The sequence below is a fragment of the Aricia agestis genome, chromosome 9, assembly GCF_905147365.1.
Source record: "Aricia agestis chromosome 9, ilAriAges1.1, whole genome shotgun sequence".
In the NCBI taxonomy this organism is placed as follows: Eukaryota; Metazoa; Arthropoda; class Insecta; order Lepidoptera; family Lycaenidae; genus Aricia; species Aricia agestis.
The window spans coordinates 1,350,194-1,376,586 of NC_056414.1; the positions used below are offsets into that span (position 1 = coordinate 1,350,194).

General features: G+C 37.4%; 1 protein-coding gene across 3 annotated transcripts in view; it reads right to left on the reverse strand.

The window, feature by feature from the left end:
* LOC121730340 (uncharacterized MFS-type transporter C09D4.1) overlaps nt 1-26,393 on the reverse strand; it is a 62,076-nt gene that overhangs the window by 31,613 nt on the left and 4,070 nt on the right. The window contains exon 1 of one of the 3 annotated variants that reach the window (XM_042119347.1): nt 19,687-20,093. The exons of the other annotated variants lie outside the window; for them this stretch is intronic. Coding sequence (XP_041975281.1) covers nt 19,687-19,983 — 297 coding nt within the window. The 5' untranslated portion in view covers nt 19,984-20,093. Of the gene's footprint in view, nt 1-19,686; nt 20,094-26,393 lie in introns of those variants that run through there. 3 annotated transcript variants of the gene reach the window in all.

Genomic DNA, 26,393 nt, shown 5'->3' on the forward strand with positions numbered 1-26,393 from the left:
GCCTTTTCCGCATCGATAGAGAAAAAAAAGGATTTTGCTTACTTACCTACTGATTTCATGATAACGAATTTATAAAAGGAATCCAGAATATTTCTGTCCATACTATCCATCCTAATATTCTAAATGCGAAAGTGTGTCTCTCCATCCGTCCCTCTTTCCGTCTGTCTGTCTGTCTGTTACCTCTTCACGCTCAAACCGATTCTGCTGAAATTTGGCATGGAGATACTTTGAGTCCCAGGAAAGGATATCCCGCAAAATGTACGGGTCCCACGCGATAAACGAATTTTGGCGCAACGGAGTTGCGGGCATCATCTAGTTGTACTTATCATAAATCATAATTCATACCTGTACATCGCATGAATATGACGTTACTTATACTTAAAAATGTATACTTTTTAAACCCATTAAGTATGTGTAAATTCGACTCGCTCCTGGGCAGTTATTCTTTACGAACAACGGAACCCTTCGTGCGCGAGCCCGACTCGCACGTGGCCAGTTGTTCTTTAACTACGCTTACGAGCTCGCAAAATTGCCTAAAGAACTAGTTATCAGCCGCGATATTTAGACAAGGCCGTCGTATTGTGCTGATGTCATAGACTTGAAATCACACAGATATGGCTACCTCCAAAGAACTGCCTTGACTAGAATTCAATAAATTGTCCCATATTAAGTCCCAAAAATACCAACTTGTTCGGGTTTACATAAACTATAAAATATCTAAGATAAATCTATTCGAGTAGCTTCCGTCTGCTTGTCCTTTGCCCGAAAATAAGGGGTCCACGGAAAATCAGGGACGAGTGACGACTGTTCGGTCGTCTTAACCTGAGTGGTCTTCGTTTCTGCACACTTGGGCACTGCCGTGCTATTATGCTATCAATCAAGTTCTGTATATAATATATACTATATACCTGTCATAATATTAAGTATGTGTAACATTGAATGGTGGCAGAATAAACGTTTATATTTTTATTTATTTATTTAACAGTTACAATTAAAACTGGACTTGGGACTGGAGACTGGAGGGTTTTTGAATGTGGCATATCTATCAAATTCTTATCGCTACATTTTAGCGTTTCTCACAGGTGATCTAACGACATACTGAGCATCAAATTAGTAAACATTAAACGTAATATCACACGTGCGTTATAATTCGTGCTTATAGCTCTAAATTAGGCAAACGTTATTTCCGTGTTATAATAGCCTAGGAAAATTTAACTTCTGGACTAGGAAAAATTCGCATAGACCTGAAAGTTGGTAGAGCCGTTAATCTACAACTTAGTCTTACAATTTTACGATAAAAACCATTTTCTAAAAATACAGGAAAACATCAATTTCGCACTGTATATTGACCTTGAATAAAATTGTTTGCACAAAGAGAATTGATGGGGACTTTTAGGTTTAATAATGGTGTAAATAACGGATGTGTTGGAATAAAAGGCTATTATTATTATTAGTAACGAGCTTTTGCCCGCGGCTTCGCTCGCGTTAAGAAGTATTATTATATACAAACTTTCATCCCCTATTTGAACCCCTTGGGGTTGGAATTTATCAAAATCCTTTCTTAGCGGATGCCTACGTTATAACATCTACCTGCATGCCAAATTTCAGCCCGATCCGTCCAGTGGTTTGGGCTGTGCGTTGATAGATCACTATGTCATTCAGTCAGTCACCTTTGAGTTTTTTTATATACAGATTAACGTCTCTACCGATTTTCAGCTCTATGCGAATTCTTTCTAAGTTACTAGTAAGTTTATATAGGTCAAAAGAGATGAACACAGGTGCCGGTTGGCAGCGGACGACATAAAGCAACCGCAGACGACGTGTCGTCGTCGAATTAATAAACATTTTACTAGCTCTCCTAACTTAGATCCGGATGTTAAGCTGCGTACTTTAAATAAAATTTCCCTTATACCGATTTGCAACTCCGAGCAGTTCTGTATTACCCCGTTTACCGAGAGCGAGGTTAAAAGACACGTTATGACGATAGCTTCTAATTCCGTTGGTGATGATGGCATCAGTCGCAGAATGATTATCACGATCCTGGACATAATTTCACCAGTCCTTTTACACATTTTCAATTATTGCATATTAACTTGTTCCTTTCCTGATACTTGGAAATCCGCCCACATAATCCCATTACCTAAATCCTCCCGTCTTAAAAATGTTTCCAATTTCCGTCCAATATCAATTCTCCCTTTCCTATCCAAAGTCCTAGAGCGACTCATACATCACCAACTCACAAACTATGTCACTGACAGTAAACTACTTAGCGCTTACCAGTCTGGCTTTCGTACAGGCCATACTACCACTTCGGCTCTGGTTAAGGTGGCAGATGATGTTCGGATCGGCATGGACAATAAGAAGCTTACCGTTCTAACTTTGCTTGACTTCAGTAACGCTTTCAACTCTGTTGACCATGACGTTCTTATTGGTCTGCTAGCGTCTTTTAACCTCTCGCCCTCTGTAATTCAACTACTCCGAAGTTACCTTCAGGGTCGTCGACAGAGAGTTAAAATCTCTGAATCTTTCTCAGATTGGACTAATACTACTGTCGGTGTCCCTCAGGGTGGAGTCCTTTCCCCTTTACTCTTTGCGTTGTTCATAAATTTCATCACCCTTTTCATTACTGCCTGTTTCCACTTATACGCAGACGATCTGCAAATTTATACCCAGTCAACTCTGGATGAATTACCTGCGGCCGTAGATATTATTAACCGAGACTTATCGGCTATATGCGACTGGAGCAGAGAAAACGGACTTCTCATTAACCCTGTTAAATCTCAGTTAATAATACTGGGCAGTCAGGGACTCGTATCCAGAATTGACTGGAGTACTTTACCATCGGTGTCTATTGACGGAGTTATAATACCGTACAGTAGGTTTGTGAAGAATCTTGGCGTGTACTTTGATGAGCATCTGTCTTGGTCCCAGCAACTGAAAGAGATTAGCAGGAAAATATATTCAACGTGGCATTCCCTGAAGCGTCTTTGGTATGTACTGCCGGTTCCTACCAAAGTAGCTCTAGCCGAATCGTTGTTCCTTTCTGTTCTCGACTACGCGGATGCCTGCTTCATTAACTTGACCGAAGATCAACTCAAAAAACTTGAGCACCTTCAGAATCTGGCAATCAGGTCCGCGCACTTTCCTTCCTTTATACCATCCTATTTGATCCCAACAGTCCTAAATACCTAAAAGAGATCTTTAACTTCCGTTATCCCGATAGACATGAGCTGCGTTCCTCTAAAAATCTCCTCCTTGATATCCCCATTCACCACACCAAGTACTTACTCTCACTACTCCTATTTCGTACAATCCGTTTTACTGTGGAACTCCCTCCCTGCCAAAATAAGAATCTCAAAAACTTTAAAAACATTCAAGTCCTCCCTTACAGAATATTACCTCGATAAGTGTTCGTAATATTATGTCATAACATTAATTTATTTGGAACTGTTTATCATAATTTCATGTGTCTGTAATATGTTACGTAAATTATGTTATTTTATGTTATTTAATTGTTTATTTATTTATTTTATTTTATTATTATTTTATTTTTATTTTTTCTAATATTTATAATATTAGTATTATAATTGATAAAATATTTATTTTATTATATTTTGTATATAGTATTGTACTTATATGTATTATATATGTATTTATTATATTATATATAGGATAGTAAGTATTTATAGGTAATTTTTTAATGTTAAGTTTTTTATGTTTTATTTTTTTATTATAGTTATTCTTTAAGCACAACACCCTTTCTCCAGCAATTTGTTCCTTTCTTTAAAAGGTTGTCTGGAAGAAATTGCTATTTAGTAATAAGGCCGCCTTTGTGTACTCTCGTCATTATAAGTGGTTTTTTTTTATGTGTGTGGTATTGTAAAATATGTGATTGTGCACAATAAAGTATATTTTCATTTTAATTTTCAAATTTTTTTTCAATGTTTGTCTCTGGGACTCAGCTGATCTCAGACTGGCCGTTTAAGCATTGTCTAATAGTATCTAAAATTAAATAAAAAAAATAATAATCCATTTTCAATTTGTCAACTTGTTGTCAACAGACTTCAACCATAAATAAAAGAGTATAATTCTTATGTATAGGCTTGTCACTCAAAAATCTGTCATTTTTCCTAGTAGTAATTTCGTAGTGTGTGTAACGTTTTATTTGTTAAAAATATATATGATAAAAGCATAATTTTAAAATAATATTAGATCGATGCACTCCTTCACCATATAAACTATAACTGTGCGAAATTTCATGCACCTACGTTTCCCCATTTTTCGTAAAAAGGGTTACAACGTTTTTCTCTCACGTATTAATATATATAGATTAAAGAAGTTACTGTAAACAAAAATATAAACGACATAAGAATGTGATAAGAATGTTACGTACAATTAAAATCACAAAATCTGGCAAAACTTGTCGGTAAACTTTTATTTATAGCCAAGGATATTACATAAACATTTTTAAGTTTACTGTGGCACTGGCGTTGAAGTTTTTACTCTCATGCACTATTTAGAGTCTAGACTCTAGACCATGATTAACGACTTGGGTGGTTATTACAAATGATGCTGGGATCAGGGGCCTTGGACAACAAACTTATTCTAACGTTTAGCACTGAAAAACACGTTTTATTTTATTATAAAAAGGAAGATAGAAACTAAAAATATACTAAGATGGCAGCTTTTTCGTTTAATAGTTCAATTAGATGCTCAAATTAACGGGGATTCCAAAGCGTGACTCTGCGTATGGATCGGCTATGGGCTCATCCAAATAAATACTATGAACTCAAAGAAACCGACATAAGAAGCACCTACATTATGTTTGGCAGAGTGTTATAGAAACCCAGGAGGTTGGGATTATTAGGACCTGTAACATAAGCGTACAACATCACACCAAAAATTTGCATTACTTATTTATGCTACACTAGGTCACGCCCGCAACTTCATTGCGCCAAAAAATTTTATAGCGCGGGAACCGTTCATTTTTCCGGGATAATATTATGACTTAAGTTATATTTAGATTACTCTTCATTTATTTTATTTATTTTCTTCATCCTTTCGCACTATTGGCACCTACACAATTTTGTTTCTGGACACCTAAAGGTTGACTGGTAGAGAATGCCATCTGGCATTAAGTCCGCCTATGTACCAACATTGTGCAAAAAGCATAAATAAATAAATAAATAATAAGTATTCTATATCCTTTACCGGGACTCAAAGTATCTTCATATCAAATTTCAGAAAATACGGTTCCGTGGTTTTGACGTGAAGACTGAAGAGGGAACAGACAGACAGACACACTTTTGCATTTATAATATTAGTATGGATATTGGATATGAATTTAAAAAGAATCTCTTATCATGAATAATTTAAGTTCTAACCAATCGCTTGGAGCTTAAAAACTTTAAGGAAAAAAGCAATCCGGTGCGAAACGAGTTACCTCCCCCCCCCCCCCCCCCACCGCTCAATGTCCTTGTTGAGTAACAAACTTTCCAAAATCGATTCTGACGATGTTTAGCGGGCTTAGCGGGACTTCCCCGTTGCCATCAACCACATCCATAGTAATATTATAAATGCACCTTCGTGTAATATATGTCTGTGTGTCTGTAACCTCTTTACGTCCAAACCGCTAAACAGATTTTGCTGAAAGGTATGGATATACTTTGAGTTCCTGGAAAGGACACTTTTTATCCCGGAAAAATGTACGGTTCCCACTCGATAAACACATTTTTTCGCAACGGAGTTGCGGGCATCTTCTAGTATAAACTAAAGCGTTTATACTTTTCCTCTGTATAAAGAATTCAAAACTCAGGACACTCCTTCAAGTCACGACTTACGACGTATATTGGTCAAAAAACATACAAGAAGAATACTGTGCATATTGATGACTTGGTTCCCAAATCTCGTCCAATCATGCTGGCTAGTATTTTATTTTAGTTTCGGAACACACTCAATACTTATTATTAACTTACTCAAATAATGTGGCATTCTGACTCTTTTTAATAACACAATATTTTAAAATTATCTTATATAGGAGTCAATTCCAAAAGGACCCAAGTCCCAAACCCAACAAGTGGCTTATTCGTCTGGTTTTGTACGGAAATTAATTCCGCCAAAACGCTGTACCCCTAACTGCTCTTTGATTTACCGATACAGTTTCAGTACGGCCGTGATTCACTCACGAATATTTATTGAATTTATCAGTGGCTCATGGAAATTAATTGAAAATAAAAATGTATGCTTGAATCTGTGATTTCGAACCTATATCATTACTATAACATAATATTAGCGTACGATTTTAGCTTGAATGACTCGGGTACACCAATTATTTCACAGTACGATAAGTACGATAAGTGAACGCCTCCGTGGTCAAGTAAAGAGCGTGGCAAGACTCGTAGGTCGTAGTTTGGTTAGGATCACATGATTGACGACAAGTAAGATGATCCAAGCGTCAGAGAGGCATGTAAAAAGTCGGTCCTGCGCCTGATCTCTCGCCAGTCGTGTCGGTCGTCCTTGGTCGTCCCACTGGGTTATGACTTATGAGAGTGAAGGAATATAGAGTGCTCTTGTGTACTGCGTTCACACATGGGCACTATAAAATTACTCCTAGCCTGGTTTCAATAAAACCGACCACCGTCATTGATACCGGCGGGTATATTATTACGTACGACAAGTCATTGAGTAGTGAAGTGTTTCGCTGACATAATATTATGACCACTTGTCCACTTGTAGAGCCAACAACAGTCGTGTATCTTATCACAAGTAATCGCTGCTATTTGTATTGAACTCAGAGGATAATGACAACTTAATTAACCTTAAATGTACACGTATTGTCAGCCGTAGCTGGTAGAGCCGCATATTCCACCCTCACCAAGCATTACGTATAATGCGCACGAGAACCCCGAGACATTGAGAGGTAAAACACAATCCATTATATGCGTCCGTCCAAACGCGCGGTTTAGCTGTCACACCGCCAGATTACAATCTATTGTATGCAGTACGGGCCAGGCCATAGCACTGCGTTGGGGCGTCGTATCGCAAAAACAACATCGCACAGAAATTCGATGAAAAATTTCATCGGAAATGTCGCTGACGCATCGCAAATTTCCACGATGCGTTCTGTGACGTCGTAGATTTTTACTTGTTGTGGCCTGGCCCATATATATTTTGCTTGTAATTTCGCGGCGTAGTGGCTAAACCGCTCGTTCGCGCGGATGCATATAAATCGAACCGATGTCAACATTTAAGTGTAAGTAATATAAAATGTAGATAATAGAACTATTCAATTGAATTATGATTTGCAATGTTGATGTTAGATATCTGTTGTTGAACAATGAATATTTTTTAGACTAATCTTCCATTAAGCCAGATTCGGCCAGGCTCAATTATTATACAAACACTAGCTGTCACGGCAAACGTTTCTTTGCCATAAGTATTTCGCCCGTATTATTTTATTATTATCAATATAAAAAGTACCCAGTTGCCGATTCTCAGACCTACTGAATATGCATTTAAAATTTGGTTAAAATCAGTAAAGCCGTTTCGGAGGAGTACGCGGCCTAACATGGTGACACGAGAATTTTATATATAAGATAACAATAATAATTCTCCTCACACGGCGTCTGCTAACTCTGCCACGACAAAGTTAGCAAGTTTTGCAACACATTAGCGTCAAAGTTATACACCTACGTCATGACTTCGGAGTTCGGTGACAACTTCGAAGATTGGTTAGGCGCTCCACCGCTCCCCCTGATCAGTTTTGTTTTCAGGTTGAGTTTTGAACTCTAATTTGTTACGCAACTGCAATTGCAATCACAGAGGCTCCGTAAATTTTCCGTCGAACGTTTTTTATAGTTAAGTAATAATTAAATGTCTCCTCGTGCGTTTTGTGGAGTGCAACTGTGTTTTCGGTAAATAAGATAGTAATGGATATAATATGAACGCCTCCGTGGTGGTCCAGTGGTTAACAGCGTGGCTCTTGACTAATGACTCGGAGGTCGTGGGTTCGATTCCCGCGTTCGAAACATGTTATTTCCAAGTTTGGTTAGGACAATGCAGGCTGATCACCTGATTAAAGATAAGCATGAGATAGTACTCTTTGCTGATGATACTTCACTAATTTTTAGTATAATTACGACGAGGTAAATAGTGCTCTCTCAAAAATAGTACAATGGTTTAATGCTAATAATTTACTATCAAATTCTAATAAAACGAAATGTTTAAAATTCAGTTTGCCAAATGTTAGGCAAGTACAAACCAATGTACTATTAAATGATGAGAAGGAGAAAACAGTGGACACCACTGTTTTCCTAGGTATAGCTTTAGACAGTAAATTACAGTGGAGTCCGCATATTGCAAATCTGGCGGATTGGCTCAGTTATTGAATACTCTTTATAATTCCTGTTGTAAATAGATCTAAGTCATAATATTGTTACAGTTCGACAAGGCTTTAAATGAACGTGGCGAGAGGGGGAACTAGCGCTGTTTTCATACAAAAACGTCATTTTTGACAGTTCTTCTTTACCAGCAGCCTATTGACATATTCATTTAAAGCCTTGGTGCACTATATATTATGTTCAAATTGTAATTTTCCATCTTTTTAGTAAAAGATGGCCCCGTGCGAGTTTCTTACGCCGGTTCTTCTCGCCGGGTTAGTTTCCGAACCGGTGGTAGGCACCGTAGTATCGACGCTCAGAAATATTTTTGTGAAAAAATTACTCTGAATAAAAAATATTTTGATTTTGATTTTGATTGTCTGACAAGTGAGATGATCCATGCTTCGGATGGGAATGTAAAAAGTCGACTCCTGCGCCTAATCTCTCGTCAGTCGTGACGGTCTTCAGTCCCACTGGGCTATGAGAGAAAAAGGAATAGAGAGTGCTCTTATGTACTGCGCACACACTTGGGCACTATAAAATTACTCCTGCATAACTGTCCTGGTTTCAATGAAATCTGCCACCGTCACCAAAACCGGTGTGGGAGTTATTATTATTATATTATTATAATGGATAAAATGTCATGTTTTATTTTCTTATGAGTTATGACTTATGACTTACAGGTTATTAAAATTTACACTAAAGTATATTTTATTTTATCTATCTCGTTCAGAAAAGACAAAGTGAATTCAAGTATATTAGAAAAAAATGTTGTCTTGAAATTTAGAGCTACATTACAACCTGAAGTGAAAGGCGGACTCTCCCATTTACGTCCCGTAGCGCTCACGTAGCGGGCTACGGGGCCCGTAGACCGTAGACCTACGCAACTATTTTGTAGGAGTTTTTTTGTTTAGTTACTTATTTCTAATTATTAATAACTAATATTTTATACTATTGTCGTTGTAATTAAATAATATTTTAGTGGCTATTATTAAAAATAATAAAATATTTCCAGCGATTTAAAATCGGACTTGAGTGGTGGTTTTCTTACGCTTTTACTATATTTTTAAATAACATTAAATTACGGTAAACTTAACCCGGCGTCAATGACGTGAAAAAACGTCATTTTGACCCGAACTTTGTAGACACTTTTTTAATGAAACTAAGTAAGCTACCACAATTTTGTTTATTATTTATTTAAAAGGGGGACTTTAATTATGCATAAAATTAAAAAAAAACCCTGTGTTATATAATAAATATTTTTGTTATAGGCTTTCTTCACGGCAGATGCAAAATAAACCTTGAAAACTTAACGTGTACGTTAATTTTATATTTTCGCAAAATTTTCTTACCTATGAAGGAAAAAAATTACTGATGAATTAAAACAGAGGTTGTTATAACTTACTAACATGAAAATAAAAAGAAATCAGTCTTCTACTTCCTCATTCAGAGCTATAGAACTACTACAGTTATCACAATATGTAATCATGCCCTAGCATATAAAAATTGAACATGCTGGGCATGTGTGAAGTGTTTTTTTTATCTTTTTTAGATAAACAGACTTCACATTTTTTGTAAGTACCAGGAATTTTTTCACTTTTACCTAAATGCGTGGTCCACAAGTTCAATGCCCAAAGCAGCCTGAGACCCGTCATCGTCAAAGTCTAACTCTTGTAACAACTTTTAAATCCTTTCTAGGCTGTTTGTCAATGATATAGGAGAATATTAAAACGTAAAAATAAGCCAAAACAATATTTTAATACTAATAAAAGTAAGTCTTGAAAGTACTACACCGACGATGACACCGGGTCATAATGACCCGTTTTAACTTGACGCGCAAGTATCTTGCTGCACACGAGGTATGGCTCTAGCCGTAACAGCTAGGCGGATGAAAGGGGGTTGTATCTCCAGCTATACGAAGATTGGAAAATATTCGATTGGCGCAAAGACAAAATATATCCAATTAAACATAGCTCGGGTCAATATGACCCGGCGTCATTGTCGCCGGGTTAAAGCCCTCAGCAGTTTATTATAGTACAACCCACGTAACAAAACCACCGCTCAAGTCATATTTGAATCAGACGGTAATTCATTGAAGATTGCTTTTCACGCGTGGGTTTACCGGCAATGTTATAATACCATACATTATAAATGGTAATAACGAAGATAAGTGACAATGTGGCTTGTTAGTTTTAGTCGGTTACTCACCGACTACGAATGTATATTGCTATGATAAGCCGTGTCGTGAAGATGAATTCTTTTTCCTAGCGTTAGATGTAAAACTATACTAGGAAAACACAGCACCTGCTTTAGGAAAATATCTTTTAGATGTACAGAGTGTAACAAAATAGAGTGATAATAATTAAAGTGCGCACAAGTCCAAAGGCAACCCACCTGTCAGCTCTTCTAATGTTGCGAGTGTCCATCGGCGACGGTAGTTGCTTGCCATCAGGTGACCCGTTTGCTCGTTTGCCCCCTTATTTTTATAAAAAAAGTCCCCTGTGTAGAGTTCACTGTAAAAGTAGCAGCGCTGAAAGAGCAATTTTTTTCTTTCTGATCTGTATGAATAAGCGATCCAGCGTTATAAGTTTGTCCATATAGGAGATAAAAAGGTAAACTCTATACAGGGAACTCATACACATGGTGTGTAAAATCACTTTGTTACACCCTGTACACTGTACAGGCTGTAAATGTAGTCATTTACTTGCAGCTTTACGCTGCAAGTGGGCAAAAAGGTCGCGATATTGCTATCCATATTGAGCGGCAATTCTGGAGAAAATAGGAAGCGTACGTATTTAAAACACAAATCCTTATATGAAACTGCCTCATGAATACAAAAATAGAGTCCAGAAAAAAGTATACAAAATAGTGTAGTTACCTTGCGGCTGTACCGCGTTTGTGGCGAAGGTGCAGGCTCTTAACCTCCACACGAGAGGTGCTATTTTAAACTGAAACCACAATCAGAGGGGACGACAAGTGCAGGTAATTATAGTATGACCTATATGAAATACTAGATGTATCTATGTTCTGGAGATCAGCGTGTTTAAATAGGTAACGTTCGCCCTCAAAAACAAATAAATATCAACAGTATGCAACACAAAGACAATTTTAAAATTTGAATCCTAAGATTAGTGCGTTCAAACAAACAAACTCTATAGCTTTTTTATTATTATTAGTTTAGATTTAATTCACGGGAAATCCCTCCATTCTTAAGTAGATCTACTTATACGGATGCTCTAAAATAGGAGGAAAACTGCGTTTCTAAGAAAACATACAATCATTTACCACGTGAATTATAACTAACCATTTAAGATTTTATAATATAGCTATATTATTAGTATTATTTTAATAATAAGAATATTTACCTACCCTAATATTTATCTACCCTCTCCATGAAGGCTTCAGAGCGGGACTGGGTTGAATGCAAGCGAGAGCTGAGAGAAACCAAACTTTTCTCCTATTAGAATACTTTATATTATGGTAAACAAAAGTGTCGGATAGGCTATATATTAATTCCATAACTTATCTCATAGATCGAGTATGTCCATAACTGATCTCATAGATGGAGTATGGAGTATCTGTCACATAAGTTGTGAATAGCCTATCCGGCACTTACCGGTAAGTGGTGAAACAGGCCCTAAGAGTTATGGTTAGAGCGTCTGTTTTGATCTAAGCCTCTATCACCGCGTGTCAGTACAAAATAGCTATTTTAAACAGAGTGCTCCTCCGTGTTCAGCTAATGGTCAGTGGAGAGTTTTTGCATTTCTGCAGCGGCTCAAAGTTATAAATCCAGTAGTCAAATAATAAATGGCTAGAATTTTCTATTTACAACTTGACCTTAAAAACCGAGTGGAGCGAAACCGTAAATATCTCGTTATTCAAAACTTGCGAAAATATTTTAAATAGATTCCACAGCTGGGAAAATATACATCTTGTATTTGGTGTCGAGCATTGTGTTTATATTTAGCTAATTAGAGGATATAAAATTGTTTATTTGGAACTATAATACTAACCTACTTATTTACTTACATGGACGTTAAAAAAGGCGGACGGAGTCTTTTATATATACAGCACTGTGTCTTCAGAGTCGGCCACGCACACATTCTTACGCCTGTCAAATGGCCGAACTAGTGTAAGAATGTGTGCGTGCGGACCGTGTACATGCAGTCAGCCTGGCCGACTCTGAGGACACAGTGCTGTGTACAATGTGTATGGTGGGACTCCGTCCGCCTTTTTATACGTCCATGTTTATTTATTTATTTTATTACGGTTGTCTGTATGTCTATCTGTCTGTCTGTTACCTCTTCACTCCTAAGTCCTAAACCGCTGAACAGCTTGACAGTTCCTCACATTTTAAATTCTGAATTGATTTAGATGTTTTATTTAAGTCCCGGGTAGACAAAAAATGTTTCTTCCCGGATAGTTCTTAGTTGGAAAATAACAGTTTACCTTTTTATGTGAACCATAATTCCAACACGGAATGCAATTTATTTTCCTTTAAGCATACTCTTCATTCAACCCATATGTTAATGATCTTCAGAGTACTAGGACTCAACGACCATGAGTCCGTCGGAAGTGGGATGTGTGGAGTGGCCACAAATTGACGCTGGACCTGAGGGTCTGAAGTGTGTCTCCAGCTACGAGTACAATATGTCATACGCATAATATTATGTGTCATACAATATGTATAACTAGAGATCGCCCAATGGTCGAAATTCGACCTTACTTTCAACGACATTAGGACTACTACCTATATTTAGTAGACAAATTTTGACTTTATCATATATTTTTCAACGCTTGTCTCTGGGACTCAGCTGATCTCAGACTGGCCATGTAAGCATTAGCTTATAGTACTTATCTAAGATTCAATAAAAAAAATTATAATCCATTTTCAATTTGTCACTTTGTTGTCAACAGACTTCAACCATAAATAAAAGAGTACAATTCGTATGTATAGGCTATATCTGCCATTTTTCCTAGTGTGTGTGTTGTGTGTGTAGTGTTTTATTTGTTAAAAAAATACATGATAAAAGCATAATTTCAAAATAATATTAGCTCGATGCACTCCTTCACCATATAAACTATAACTGTGCAAAATATCATTCACCTACGTTTCCCCATTTTTCGTCAAAAGGGATACAAAGTTTTTGGCTCACGTATTAATATATAGAAGAATATAGTAAGTATATAATATGTATGTTTTGGCCTTTGGAATTGTCCGGTAATATTTAAATTTCCATTTTATATCAAAATACTAGGTATTTACCCTTTCTCTTATCCTCAAATCTTAAACTATACTAATGATATAAATGTGTGACGACCTCTGTGGCTCAGTTGGTGGCCTGTTGGTAGCTCAAGCCGGGGGTCGCGGGTTCGAATCTCGCCGAGGGAACAAAAAGTTTTCAAAGTTCCTGGGTCATGGATGTGTATTAAATATGTGTACCATATAATAAAAAATATAAATACATATTGTATAGTATAAAAAGTATTAAATATACCGTTGTCTATATAGTACCCATAACACAAGTCATTCAGAACTTACCACAGGGCCAGACTGACGTGGTGTGAAGCGTCCATAGATATAAAAAATGTGAAAGTATGTCTGTCTGTCTCTTACCTCTTCACGCTTGAGGTGCTGAATCGATTTTGTTGAACTTTGGTATGTAGATACTTTGAGGCCCGCGAAAGGACATAGGATACTTTTGGTTACGGATAAATGTACGGTTACCGCGCGATAAACGACTTTTGGCGCAACAGAGTTGCAGGCGTCGGCGTCATCTAATCAAAATATGTAACGATATTTCATACATATTCTTGAAAAACATAACCCTCTTTCGCACACAGTCGGGTGCTGATTAAGGTTGATACAGATGTTGGCGCCAGTTAAAATGTCAAATTAAATCAATGTGTGCAGTATGCAGCTGGTTATGCTTTCATTTATATTTGCTAAACTCGGATTTCTAAGTGCTAAATTCTGATTCACCGCCGGAATAGCTCTCGTGACCTAAATGTTTCATTATAGAACAATCATACTAAATCCCTAACTTAGCTAAAGATCAGCTATTTATATCCATAACATAATGCAGGAGTTACAATGAACAAAGGACAAGGAACTTTCAATACCTAGCATTAAAGGTTCTTGTACTAGTAAGCCCTAGAGTAAACACTTTTGTAGATAGTACACAATCTTTTTCAGCTCTCAATCTTACTTCATTCACGATCCAGTGGATACAGTCATGAATGAATGCATCGCATGAGCCGCATGAATCATGCATGAATAAACACAACTTATCCACTATATTCTAGATTCTAAAATAAAACAGGTATGGTAGTCAGCAAGATGCATTTTTAAAGGACGATTTAAAAATTTCAACAGTAAAAAGCTTTCGTCAAAATTACTTTTCCAAATCAGCGAAATCAATTTACAGATTGATGGTGGTGATAGACATATGGACGGTTGCCACAATGACAGTTCTGTTTTTACTCTTTTGGGTTGGGAACCCAAAAACTATTTTTTTTTAATGAAATAAGGGGGCAAACGAGCAAACGGGTCAACTGATGGAAAGCTGCGCTGCAGGTGCGTTGCCAGCCTTTTAAGAGGGATATTCCCTCTTAAAAGGCTGGCAATAGTAATAGGGGAGGGCAGGGAAGGGAATAGGGGAGGGTAGGGAAGGAAATAGGAGAGGGTAGGGAATAGAAAAGGGTAGGGGATTGGGCCTCTGGTAAAATCATTCGGCGAAACACGGCACAAGTGCTGTTTTACGCTGGTTTTCTGTGAGCCCGTGGTATTTCTCCGGTCGAGCCGGCCCATTCGCGCCGAAGCATGGCTCTCCCACGTCAAGTTTTTAAGTCATTTCATTGTTCGCGCGCGAATCTCACTCACATACACACTCAAGTGACTCAGCCAGTTTTGACGTAAAAAAACTTTAATAACCGAGCGCAAATAAAACACGATACACTTCCTGCTCTCGTTTCGCTGAAATTAATCTGTTTACAATTAAATTACATTTCTGATAACAAATTCGTTTAAAAATATTTACGTCAATATTAGAAAAGTTTTTATTGGCGTCATCAAACAACCTCCAGCAACAAAATGATGAAAATTGTTGAAACAAGTTAGAAACTTTTGAAAAATGCTAAAGTTATTTGATATTTCGTTCGCTACGAAGTATAACTTAGTCAGTGGTCCCCAACCTTTTTTCATGCGGGCCACAAATATGTTTGTTGCGGCCCGCGACACCAAGACCATGGTGTCGCGGGCCGCAACAAAAATTTTTAGGTTTAAAAAATAACATTCTTCAAAATTAATGATAAAGTGAAGAAAAATTCACGACTTTCACGATGACTACATTATTTTGCCGGTGGGCGTGAATTTCAAAATGGTTTAACATCACGCGGATCACAAATAAGGTCCCGGCGGACCGCATGCCGTCCGCGGGCCGCGGGTTGTGGATAGCTGAACTGAGTGATTAAACTTAAGCATCATCATTAGCATCATTTTTATTATCAATATAATTATTGTCATCTCATTTCTATAAAAATTGGTTAATCCGTTTAAATGTGAAGAGGTAATAGAGAGACAGACACACTTTCACATTTATAATATTGGTAGTGGATTTAGAAAACCATAAGTCAATGATCGTCCAACATTGTAATGGCATCATAAGTTCAAGGGCGTTTTCTTTTCGAATTCATTAATTAATATTCTTTTCTCATTTAGACATTTAACCAGTTGTAAACGTGAATATATTATTATAGCGTCATCTGTATACAATTTGCAAGGTCTTCGGGACAGATTTGCACATCGTACTTTTTTACGTCTTCAAACGTAAATCAAGTGGCTAACTAACAATTTGGTTTTTTCCATAAATGGAAGCTTTAGGTCCGAGAACATATTTTTAAATCATAAAAAATGTGGATTAAATATGTAGCCAGATATATTAGCCAGATGATGAAGTAGGTAAGAAACAAGGTTTGTTCAAATTATAGGGGAAAAATGAGTAACTGCACTTAAGGCTTCTTACAGACGAACGGCACTTGTCGACGGCCGCGGCAGCCTCTGGATTTTTTTCATTGATTTTTTTACACTTGTCGACGGCAGTCGACGGCTGTCGTCGACTCGTGCTGCCGACTGCCGTCGCCAAGTGCCGTTCGTCTGTAAGCGCTCTAAGTTATAATTCAAATTCAAATTCTTTATTAAACATACACTTTATTATTGTAGTAAAAAAAGCTAGATACGTACATCACGTCGTCTAATCCCATGCTCAGTAAACACTTGTGTTATGGCAATCAGACAACGGACGCACGCCGAACTATTTTATCCTAATATATATTATTTACACATTCACACACACAAACACACTACACTTTATCGCGTAAAGTCTCTTTCAGCCACGTGATGCGCGCTTCGTTTGGGAGCCTCCCCCGGAACCTCCGGTAAACTACACCGGCGGGCCAGAACTCCTCCACCTCGAAGATGGATAAAACTTGAGTCGGCACTCTCATCACAAAGGAACTGAAATTCACTTTGTGGCGAGAGTGCAGACGCTCCATCCTCAAGGTGTAGGTGGTCTTCTCGCTGATGTAGTTTACGACGTCTTCGACCGTCATGGACCAGTGCAGGCGCGACACGTAGAGCGGCGCCGCGGGCACCTCGCTGCGCAGGCGCAGCTCGGGCACATAAGGTGCGGTGCCGAGGTGGTTGCGGACGGTGTTAGTTAAAAATGTTAGTTATTCACTTCGCCACTTACCTCTTCGTTTGTGGTTTTCACGGTCACGGTACATAGCCGTGTAAGGATAATATTATGTATTATATCGTTCTGTAGACAAAAACGTGCCGTTCAAGGCTCTATAATAATCGCGTGAATTTGCATCTGTTGTGTCAACTGATGTTTCTTAGTCCTAACTGACGCATTCAGAGATGAACATTAATTACAATAACTGTAATTAAATGCATATTTTGATGTAAGCTATCATTGTGTAAGCCCCATACACTATTATCACTTCATTAAATTGAAGTTTAATCATCGTTAAATTTCTCCAAGTGCGGCAGTTAGGGTGACATCAAATATCTATTCAAAAGCGAACTTTATTCACGAAACAAGAAGATAAACTTTAAATAATTTACACACGTATGCAGTTTGCGGTGTTGGGCTTCCTGACCTTTTGGATGGCTCATTCATCACAACGCTCTGATCCTAAGGGCCTGAAGATCTACTACGAAACAATTTTGAGACTCAAACAAGCAGGCATAATGTCTTAAGTATATTTTTTTCCCGTGGTGCTTCCCCCTTTGTTCGGACATCAATGCACAATGTCATTACGAGTACAATTTGGCTGTCTCCCGCTTTGCTTGGGGAGAGAAATTGGATATCACCTACTCCTCCTAAATTTCTTCTGCTTAATTTCGTTGCGGGTCCCAAGACAGATTTAGCTTTGTCCCTCGGGCATCCTTGAGATCATATCAAAGGGTTTTCGTGGTTGGTTACGTTGATCCTGGCGACACAGGAGTTGCAGTGGTGGGAATGTGATGTGGGCCTTTTGCCCGTTTAAAAAGAATCAAACAATCGGACGAGAATGCCGCGTCCTGCTCTAACAACGTCATTTCACGTTTGTTACAGTAGGTCGTGGCATTTTCGTACGATTGTTTGAGTCTCAAAAGGGTTTCGTGGTACGGCCCCTTATTACACATACGGCGTAGAGTGGCTACACAGTGCTCTCGGCGAAGCACACTGTATGTTTTATATGAAAGCTGAATACCCGTCATCATAACGGCTAGACGCTTCTGTATTTAAGTAGGTGTTAGTTATAATTTTCTCGACTCTAGGATATGAGGTATAATGTCTATCATTTTGATCTCTACTCTCTACAGGTCGTATCGCTAATTGACCATCTTTGACTAAAGTTAACGGCTATATTATTACTATTAGCCAGTTACGAATTCATTCATGGGGTTTGCTCGTTTTAAAAACCATCCAATGTAGTTTTTAAAAAATACAACTATTATTATATCGAATTTTACTAAAATTGTTTGAAAATGAAAATGAGAAATCTTTTATATCTATATCGGTTAAAAATTAACACTTGTAGAACGTCTACATGATGCCTACCACCGGTTCGGAACTAACCCGGCGAGAAGAACCGTCGTAAGAAACTCGAAAAACTCGAAAACGGCTCCAACTTATGCTAAATATCGTGCCTTCTTTTATAAACATACAAAAAATGAGGAAGCTAATTATGAATTTGGACCCTAGCTTAGCCTTCTTTGAGTATTTAACTCTACATCGTAACAGAGGTCTGTAAGTGGCCGTATGTAGGTTTGAACTCTTGTTGTAGTGGCGTGCCTTGATAATAACGAAGTTTATTTTCTTCCTCAAGTGAGGAAAGAGATACAGTCGGACAATTTTACTTACATTAAACTACTACGATTGAGATGATTCAAACAGACATGAGAACTAACGTACCTATAGTGTAACTGGAGTAACTATGTTAGTTCTCATGTTAAATAATCAAAAACTTTAACACTGACTTGTCTTATACTTGAGGATAATTTAAGGATAATGTCAATGGTTAGTTGATAAATGATAATGTTAGTTAAGGCTTGTTCGCAAAACATGACAAAATAATTTTCAGGTTATGGTCAAAATTAAAACAATGTAAATTGTAAGTACATGATTGACATTGTCATTATGATTTAATAATTTGTCGTCAGTTTGTCTTTTGTACTAAGTCATTCGGAATTATTCTAAAGACTTAACATAATATTTCGTCATAATGATAATATTTAAAACTTTAATATTTATTATTTTTCAATACAATATATTTTATTTTTTATGATACTTAATAATATTTATCACATATTATGTATTTAAATTAATTATAATAATTCCTACCTTGCTGCATCACTTTTCGCAACTTGCCGCTTTAGCACTACTATTTTTATGGTCGCGTGATAAAATCTATGACTAGAATAATAATCTGAAACTAGTTTGTCTTATATGCGACGCGCGATGTGCTGTTAAATTTTGAGATTTCATTCACACATTCCCGACCCTAAAAACATTTCATACAAGATGAGGCTTCATGAGTGCACTGACATACAACGTGCCCTACTTTTCAAAACTTGCTAATTTCTGCGGATAGCAAAAAGCTATTTTTAAACGATAAACTAGATTAAAATATAATCTAAGAATATAACATTATTACATAAAAATATTAAACTCGAGCAAGTGTTTTGAAACTCGAGATTTCGGCATCTTCGTAAACACTTTCGGGAAAGAGCTGCAACATTTTCATGAATGAAACTCACCTTTTTATCCAACAAGAAGCTCCCAGGGAATATCAGGGGGATGTACATCACCATGTAGATCATGGAAGTCCAGTAGACCGTGATGCTCGCCACCCCATAGTACTTGACGATCGCATCCTGGATGATGCTGTACTGGATCCACTGCATCGCATTCGAAGCTGAATACAGCACGAAAATAAATAGAACCAGCCATCTTATAGGAAAAACCTTGTATTCGACGGCCTTTTTCGGGGAATCCATCCCCTTCTCTACGACACCGTCCATAACACTCCCGCTTATTTCTAATTTATCTGTCATATTTAAATTTAAATTATTGTCGTTCGATTGTTATTGTCAATTTTGCCGCGCGCGTTTTATTTTATTTTGCAAGTTGCGGAGGCTGTGACGAGTTCGCCGCGCGGCCGCCCACAGCCGACTGTCATCCACACTCCACGGCGACAATCCGGATGAAATCCTTCGCACCCCGAGATAAGCAATTATTAAACGTAAAACGAGCGATTATGCGCTTATCTATATAATATTTTATGGAGGTCTTTATATTTGAAGTGGTATGTGAATCTGATTCGTGTGGTTGATAACGCCTTTATGTAGTTTCTAATTGCAGGTGTTAGAGCGATTGAGGTATGGATAATGAAAGAAATCCCGAAAAAAAGAAAACAGTAAATAAAATCACATAAGGGTCTTCATTATTTAGCAGTAGTTTATAAATCCTGAAGTCATGGGTTGACCTTTAGGGCCTGTTTCACCACTTTCTGATAAAGTGCCTAATTACTAATAGGCTATTCACAACTTTTTTGACAGATTCTCCATACTTGATCTGTCAAGTTAATTGGTTGATAGCCTTATCAGGAAGTGGTGGAACAGGCCCTTAGAGTTTTTTCGTAGCAAACAATTAAAATATTTCCGGAATATAACAGCCCTCGCGGCTCGCAATGACCGCAATTTATTTATGAAAGCTTTCTGTTGTTTTAATTTTAGACCGATCATGCCACCCCCGGACTGTGATAATTAATTTGTACTATCAGAGAAGTTGATTCCTAGGCAGATGGAGGATTTAAGTAATTTGGTCGCGATACGTCGAACCCATCCGACCGATCACAGCTAACATTCAATTGACATGAGCCGACCACATAGGCGTAACCAGGTAAGGGCAGGGGGGGCGGTTCCCCCCCCCCCCCCTGGAAGATAAAATAAACGTCAATTTTCCTGGCAAGTGGGGAATAAAAACGTGTTAAACCTACTCTGCGCAAAATGAAGTGTTGAAAACAAAGTATATTTTCAGTCAGATTAATCAAAGTCAATTTTCATTATTTTTTGTTTCAATATACCAGACCGACCATCTTCTCGACAGTATGCTGCCCCCCCTCCCCTCCCTAGCTAAAATCCTGGGTACGCCCATGGCCGACCACATGACGTAGGCCCATCAACTGCCTAGGAATCAATTTCCTCGATGGTTTTTTTTTATGAAATAAGGGGGCAAACGAGCAAACGGGTCACCTGATGGAAAGCAACTTCCGTCGCCCATGGACACTTGCAGCATCAGAAGAGCTGCAAGTGCGTTGCCGGCCTTTTAAGAGGGAATAGGGTAATAGGGGAGGGTAGGGAAGGGAATAGGGTAGGGGTTAGGGGATTGGGCCTCCGGTAAACTCACTCACTCGGCGAAACACAGCGCAAGCGCTGTTTCACGCCGGTTTTCTGTGAGAACGTGGTATTTATCCGGTCGAGCCGGCCCATATGTGCCGAAGCATGGCTCTCCCACGTATAAAGTACATAATAATTAATATTAGTAAGCTGCAGTTACTGTGAACAAAATTTTACTTTAAGAATTTGCGCAATTTACATAAAATACTCTGTAGAAAATGGTATTGCAGCACAATGGTATTGCGTCGCCAAATGTTAATCTATTCAATTTTATCCAACTTACATAGAAATTTTTAGATTTTTGAACTCATTGAATCAAAAATGTTTTACCGACTAAGTACATAAAAAGGAGCTGTAGGTATTATTTAAGGAACAGTTAGTAAAAAATGTATCGCATCAGCTAGACAATAGTTTCATTGCCTGTACCTACCGAATATGATAAAAAATACAATTAAGATGCGGATGTCGAGGTGACTTGGTATCGTCGGCGGACATGATAGTTACATGCTTTAAATGCTATACAAATCGTTGTCACGTAGCAAATAATTAGACAACATATTGACCGAACGTATTGAAATTAATTGTCGTGAATAGCCGATGCAGATTGTTTTTTTTCCTAACTCAAAACACGGCGAGTCCATTATTTTAGAACGGCTTTTACAAAAAACCAGAGCATAAAATGTAATTGAGATCCTATCCCAACCCCATCGACACATTTTATGCCCGACCTGAATACGTCAGAAATCAGGACTGTGGCCGCTGATAAAAAAAATTAAAAAGGAAAATTTAAAATTTCGAACGCGCTGTTGAAAGCGCTTCACGAGACAAAGGCGGGAGCGCCGTATATCATCCTTTTCATTACGCACCGTCGAATGGGTTTCAGCGTGTCAGCTGCTACTTTCATTAAACATGACTAACTTCGCTTTACATAGCAAAATTTAGTAGAAAATGGGTCGAACCTCGCAAATCTCAGCAAGAACTGACGTCATGGTGTTTTGTGTGGCTTTTACGGATCATAAACTTTTTAAATAGCCTTCCTTCTAATGTAATGACCCATTAAATTGTTGTTGTGTATGATGTATCCTTCAATAGATCATTAGTGAAAATTTAAAATAAGGGTAATCAAAATTAGGCGCCATGAATAATGAAATAGCAAATGTATTTTAAGGAATTGCATCAGAAATTGACGCAGGATCAAAAAATCTATTGGGATATTTTGGAAAATTATAATACTATACATTTTGATACTATGTATAAACTGGTCCTACTTTCCCAGCTGTGTAATTATTATAATCGAAGTAAATAATTTTATTTATTATTTATTTATTTAATAATTTATGTACACATAATCGTTAACAGAGAAAATCATAAGGCAATCGGAAAATTCCTAATTGCGGTTGTTAACTCGTTTTAGCCCACCATTTTGTTCCTTAGAATGTTAAGACTATGGTATTCTGCTTGTGTCTTACTTCATAACCACAACAAAATAATAATATTGTAATACCTATTTAGAGTGGGCAAAATATTATTTTATTACATACAAACGGCAGGCAAGGGCGTCGCCAGGGGGGGGCAGGGAGGGGCAGCTGCCCCCCCCTAGAGATTCTGAAAAAGTTGCCAAAATTAAATATAATGCAAACAACGACCACTATAATATTAAAATTTGGTAATAGATTGAAGGCTCGTAGTACAAGTGAAAAGCTTCATGTGCTGTCGACTTTACCTACAATTCATACCTACTTTTCTCATATAAAGAGAATGAGAAAAGTAAGAATTGTTGTAGGTAAAGTAAACTTGCCCCCCCCCCCCTGCGCCATCGGCTGGCGACGCCCTTGACGGCAGGTCAGAGTTATAAGTCAGAGAATATAAATAAGTGGATATTTCCGTGAGTCTACAATAATATTTTTTACGTGGGCGAAATTACGGGAACATTCCATTACTATCAAATCCTTCCTGCCGGGCTAGCACGGCCACCAGTAGAAATACGAAAGTATGGACAAACTGTGGACATCTTTACCGCGGCTAATCGCGACCAACAAAAATTCAATTAATATGTCACTTTATGACAGACTATAACATTATATGTCATAAAGTAGGATATTATTTGAATTTTTAGGACTATAGTCTGTCATAATGTGGCATTTTAATTGAATTTTTCGGAACGAAAAAAGATCGGAACTTCACCCCACAGTTTGTCTATAATTTTGCATTTCTACTGGTGGCCGTGCTAGCCCGGCTGGAGTAGATAGATCATACTATTATATTATATTTTTAACTGAGTACCAAAAATGAGGAAGTTATATTATGTTCGTATGTTTATAAAATAAATGATTATAATATCTAGTACACACTCTATAGCTAGCACAAATGGAAAAAGCCACAGCGTCACCTAATGCATTTTAACATTGAATTCCACTATTACTAAAACCGTTCCACTTGAAATGCACGTCCCAAAATCCAAATATACCCAAATGGTGCTCCATATTCATCAGATAGCTCCGTCGGATCTGCTACTTCCTCGGAAAATGGGTCACCTGCAGTTGATTATGTGCCGATATTGATATGAAGGTAGGTATCATGAGGACCGAAATAGATTTATAGAGTGCTAATATAGTATAGTGAGTTTTCACTAAGTGACTGAATATGTGGCTCTATACCACTTATATCCTAAGATCCGACCGTAAAATCCTGCAGGAATCGTTTTTTTTCGATCAAATATATTTTAAAATAATCTTTAGAACGTATAGAATGGATCAATGTTGGGTTGCCTTGTTAAAAGTAGCCGCAAGTACCTCTAATTGAGCAAAATGAAATTCAATAGAAAAGTAAGAACTAAGAAGGAATGACATTGAGGAATGACAGGACACTACGCATAAAAATAAAAACGCCTGTTAAATAAAAATAGCAATCCTGCGGGTTCACGACGTCCTCAAATCCAGCTAGGCATAATAATTGTAGGCTTGAACATTTGTCATATACAAAAGTGATGGGAACCCCAGTTTGCGGCTATCGTGCAACTGGCAACCATGGATATTCATGTACAAAATGCGTAAAACTTTAATTTTGTACCAAAATTATTTAAAAAATCGATGCTTCAATTTTGATGAAGAACTATGTCTGTTTACGGGCTGGCAACCCTAGGTTGCGGCCGACTTAGAGCTGGCAACCATTTATACTTTATTTTGTCACGTCATTTTCTTTCAAATGATGTAAAATTTACTGAAAAAAAAGATACATGCAAATTTATTCATTTATCTCATGAACATTAAACTTAATTAAAGGTACTTGCGGCTTCTTTTGACAAGGCAACCCAACATTAATCTATTCTATACGTTCTAAAGATTATTTTAAAATATATTTGATCGAAAAAAACAATTCCTGCAGGATTTTACGGTCGGATCCAATACTATTACCTATTCGTACCGCTCTTTTTGGTCCATCATTGTTAACACGGAGAGGCCGCATAGAAAAAAATAAAGAGAGTGATAAGTACTTATTATACTACCGAAGAACTGATTCCGCCATGGGCGTATATATTAGGCTTATATATATATATTCGGACCCCCAGGACCCCCTCTTAGGGCGTCCTGGGGGTCCGAACTTTCCCCATTAGTATCCATGTTGTCAAAATCGACAATATAATATGTACCGCGCCGATTTTAATCGGCGAAGTATATCTATGATTTTCTAAACACGTTATATCTATTTGCTGCTGCGGAAACCTTCATGGGCGAGTCCAACTCGCACTTGGCCGCTTTTTTACGTTAGGGACCCCCTCTTATCAAAGCTATATATACAATGTGTCCCGACACCGGTGTCCGATCCTTTAATGTCATGATCTATGGCATATTTGATCGACAAATTAGCTCTCAAATTTTTATTCTCTCTCACGGTTGTAAAATGGCAGCCATTTTAGTTTTTCCCAGGCTTTCACACTAATCTGACCAGTACTTCTCATGTAAATATCCTATGAAGATAAAAAGGGTCTCATTTAATAACTAAACTTGTGGACTACGCTTACACAGGCAATATGTTATAAATTTCGTGGAATTAAACATAGAAAAACCAAAGTTTAAGAAAAAAATTGTGTATTTTTTAATTAATGGCTTTTTGTGAAAAATCTAGCGCATTAAACTGTTTCTTTTTCGTTTTAAATAGATAGAGGAGGTTATCATCTTACATAAATTCTTTATTTCAATGCTCTAAGTCAGATAGTTTAGAAGTTATAACGATTTTCCTATGAAGTATAGGTCAGATTAGTATGAAGCCAGAAAAAAAATTTTTTTTTTCAAAAGTTGAAATGTTTAATTCCACGAAATTTATAACATATTGCCTGTGTAAGCGTAGTCCACAAGTTTAGCTATCAAATAAGACCCTTTTTATCTTCATAGGATATTTACATGAGAAGTACTGGTCAGATTAGTGTGAAAGTCTGGGAAAAACTAAAATGGCTGCCATTTTACAACCGTGAGAGAGAATAAAAATTTGAGAGCCAATTTGTCGATAAAATATGCCATAGATCATGACATTAAAGGATCGGACACCGGTGTCGGGACACATTGTATAAACCCATGAATTCCGCCAAAACATTTACATAAATAAAATGAAGATTCTTGATTTTAAATTTAAGCGGAAAAAAATCTCAGTGGATGCCCACGCGTAACTATGCCACTATATACCTAACTAGAGGAAAACTATATTGTACTATCGGTAACAACAAAGTTGAATAGACACCTGCTACACGCCTGATCAGTCTAACACCTAGGTTATCTTAAGATAAGCTAAGACATAATGCAATATCCTCTGATAGCACTATCTACAACTCATTTTATTGCCAATTCACTAAGTATTAAAATATGTAATATACGCTATCTTTAGGCCTTTTGTACGATAACATATTTCGCGTACTTCTGTAAAATTCTGGAGGACAATACTTTACTATTTACTACTACATTTATCTAAGAGTAGATAAATAACCATTAACCATTAAGTAAATTAACTATTACAATAAAATGGCATAGGCATTGTTCTTTTAATATATTAGTACCTGGATGACCGAGCTTTGC